The sequence below is a fragment of the Ochotona princeps genome, chromosome 4, assembly GCF_030435755.1.
Source record: "Ochotona princeps isolate mOchPri1 chromosome 4, mOchPri1.hap1, whole genome shotgun sequence".
Taxonomy (NCBI): domain Eukaryota; kingdom Metazoa; phylum Chordata; class Mammalia; order Lagomorpha; family Ochotonidae; genus Ochotona; species Ochotona princeps.
The window spans coordinates 14,016,603-14,018,863 of record NC_080835.1 but is presented as its reverse complement, the minus strand read 5'-3'; the positions used below and the strand labels follow the sequence as shown (position 1 = coordinate 14,018,863).

Sequence of the window (2,261 nt, the reverse complement as noted above, 5' to 3'; positions counted from 1 at the left end):
ACAAATGACTGAATTGAAGATTTGGAAGACAAGGTTCAGGGAGCCCATCTGATCTCTGAGATGCCGTGGTCTCTTTCTCTACTGTGTTTCTTGCTCCTGGGTCCTCATTTCTCAGTTCTAAAGGTTTAGTGACTCCATCTGGTCTTAAACTCCCACTTTGTCGTGGGATCTGGGGTAAATAACCATTCATCTGAGCATTGATATCTACCACAGAATTAAACGAATTCAGAGACTAGAGCGTGAATTGTTGGTATTTAATGCTGAATTAGGCCATATTGGCTAAATGAATGACGGTATGCAGGTGCGGTAAAGTGGTTTTCTCTCTGAAGAGCTACACGTAAGGTGACTTGATGTTACAATCTTTGTTTTATTGCAGGCCTCTCAGTGTCCAGTATCTGGCATACTTGCATTGAACCCATGGCCAGTACCAATAATGTGACTGAGTTGATTATTGCTGGCCTCTTTCAGGATCCAGATGTGCAGAGAACGTGCTTCGTGGTGTTTCTTCCCGTGTACCTGGCCACACTGGCGGGCAATGGCCTCATTATCCTGACAGTCAGTGTCAGTAAGAATCTGCATTCCCCCATGTACTTCTTCCTGGGCTACCTGTCTTTGGTAGAGATCAGCTACTCTTCTACTGTAGTTCCCAAGTTCCTCGCTGATTTACTTGCCAAGATTAAAACCATCTCCTTGGAAGGTTGTCTGGTTCAAATATTCTTCTTCCACCTCTTTGGGGTGACTGAGATCCTCCTCCTCACCGTGATGGCCTATGACCACTATGTGGCCATCTGCAGACCCCTCTACTATACGACCATTATGAGCCGGTCTGTGTGTCACCTTCTGGTGGCTGGTTCCTGGCTGGGGGGCATCATTCACACTATGGTCCAGATCCTGGTTGCAGTGCAATTGCCCTTCTGTGGCCCCAATGTGATTGACCACTACTTCTGTGACCTCCATCCCTTATTCAAGATTGCCTGCACCGACACCTTTGTGGAAGGGGTTATCGTACTGGCCAACAGTGGGCTAATCTCTGTTGTCTCCTTCCTTTTCTTGGTGTCTTCTTACGTTGTCATCCTGTTCAACTTGAGGAACCATTCGGCTGAGGGCAGGCGCAAAGCCCTCTCCACCTGTGCCTCTCACATCACCGTGGTCATCTTGTTTTTTGGTCCTGCCATCTTCCTCTACATGCGGCCTTCCTCCACCTTCACTGAGGACAAGCTGGTGGCTGTATTCTACACAGTCATCACCCCCATGCTGAACCCCATCATCTACACGCTCAGAAATGCAGAGGTCAAAATTGCCATGCGGAGGTTGTGTGGCAAGAAGGTTATCTCAGGAATGGAACAAAAGTAAAAACAAACTAGTTTTGTGAAAAAGGTGACAAAATATACAAACTGATTGTAATCAACTGTGAAGGAATAGTCTAAAAATTAATGTAGTCATAGTGTTAGTTGGTTTTTAGATGAGCCATTTCAACTCCATGGTAGCATTTGAAGCCCTGTTAGAGTTGTCAGTATGTTGGAGAATATTAAGACATGGGCTACATATCATTAATCCTTTAATATTCCATGTGCAAAGTGTAAATGTGTCTAGATGAAATACAAGAAAGCCATTACTAGCCATTTATACCTGAATCTAAACAATTCGTAAGACTCTTCTTTTTCTAGACATTTCTAGACATCTGGGCACTTAAGCATAGAGATGCAGTTAAGAATCTATCACGTTTTAAACATGATGTACTGGTTGAGTAATGGCTGAAGCCAAATCCAGTCCAGTGTCTGCACCCAGTGGGACACCTGGAAGGAGCTCCTGGCTTGGTCTGACCCAGCTCTGACCATTGTCACCATTTGGGTAATGAACCAACGGATGGTAGATCTTTCTCTTGCTCCTATTTCCTGTAACTCCAAGTGTCAAATAAACAAATAAATTTTAAATGAAAAAAATGAAAAATTGAATTTTAATGTAGTTATTTGCTAATTTTTTCCCTGTTTATTCCTGAATAAAGAATAATGGCTAAGGCAGTATTTGCATCTTCAAAAATGGTGTCTCAAACCTTTTTTTAAGTGTCAAAATGTCTAAGCTTTCTTGTTACTCATTGGTTGAACTTGGGGACTACGTTTTAAGTCTAATCTTATTTTTATATATTTATTTATGCAGTTAAATAAGCAGTTAACTCATTTTTCTTAGGAGGATTTTTACAAGCTAAAATATTTTAGCTATTCACAATTATTTTTCATATGTAGAGATTTCAACATCATGTT

At 41.9% G+C, this 2,261-nt stretch overlaps 1 protein-coding gene across 1 annotated transcript; it reads left to right on the top strand.

Moving 5' to 3' along the window:
• Positions 1 to 417: 417 nt before the first annotated feature.
• LOC101526237 (olfactory receptor 4B1-like) lies at positions 418 to 1,353 on the top strand. The gene has a single exon (XM_004585579.2). It carries the CDS (start codon positions 418 to 420, stop codon positions 1,351 to 1,353), a length of 936 nt encoding a protein of 311 aa, XP_004585636.2.
• The last annotated feature ends 908 nt before the right edge of the window (positions 1,354 to 2,261 follow it).

Bases quoted from the DNA above. Each gene is read 5' to 3' on its own strand.
- LOC101526237 (XM_004585579.2), top strand. From the start codon at position 418: ATGGCCAGTACCAATAATGTGACTGAGTTGATTATTGCTGGCCTCTTT.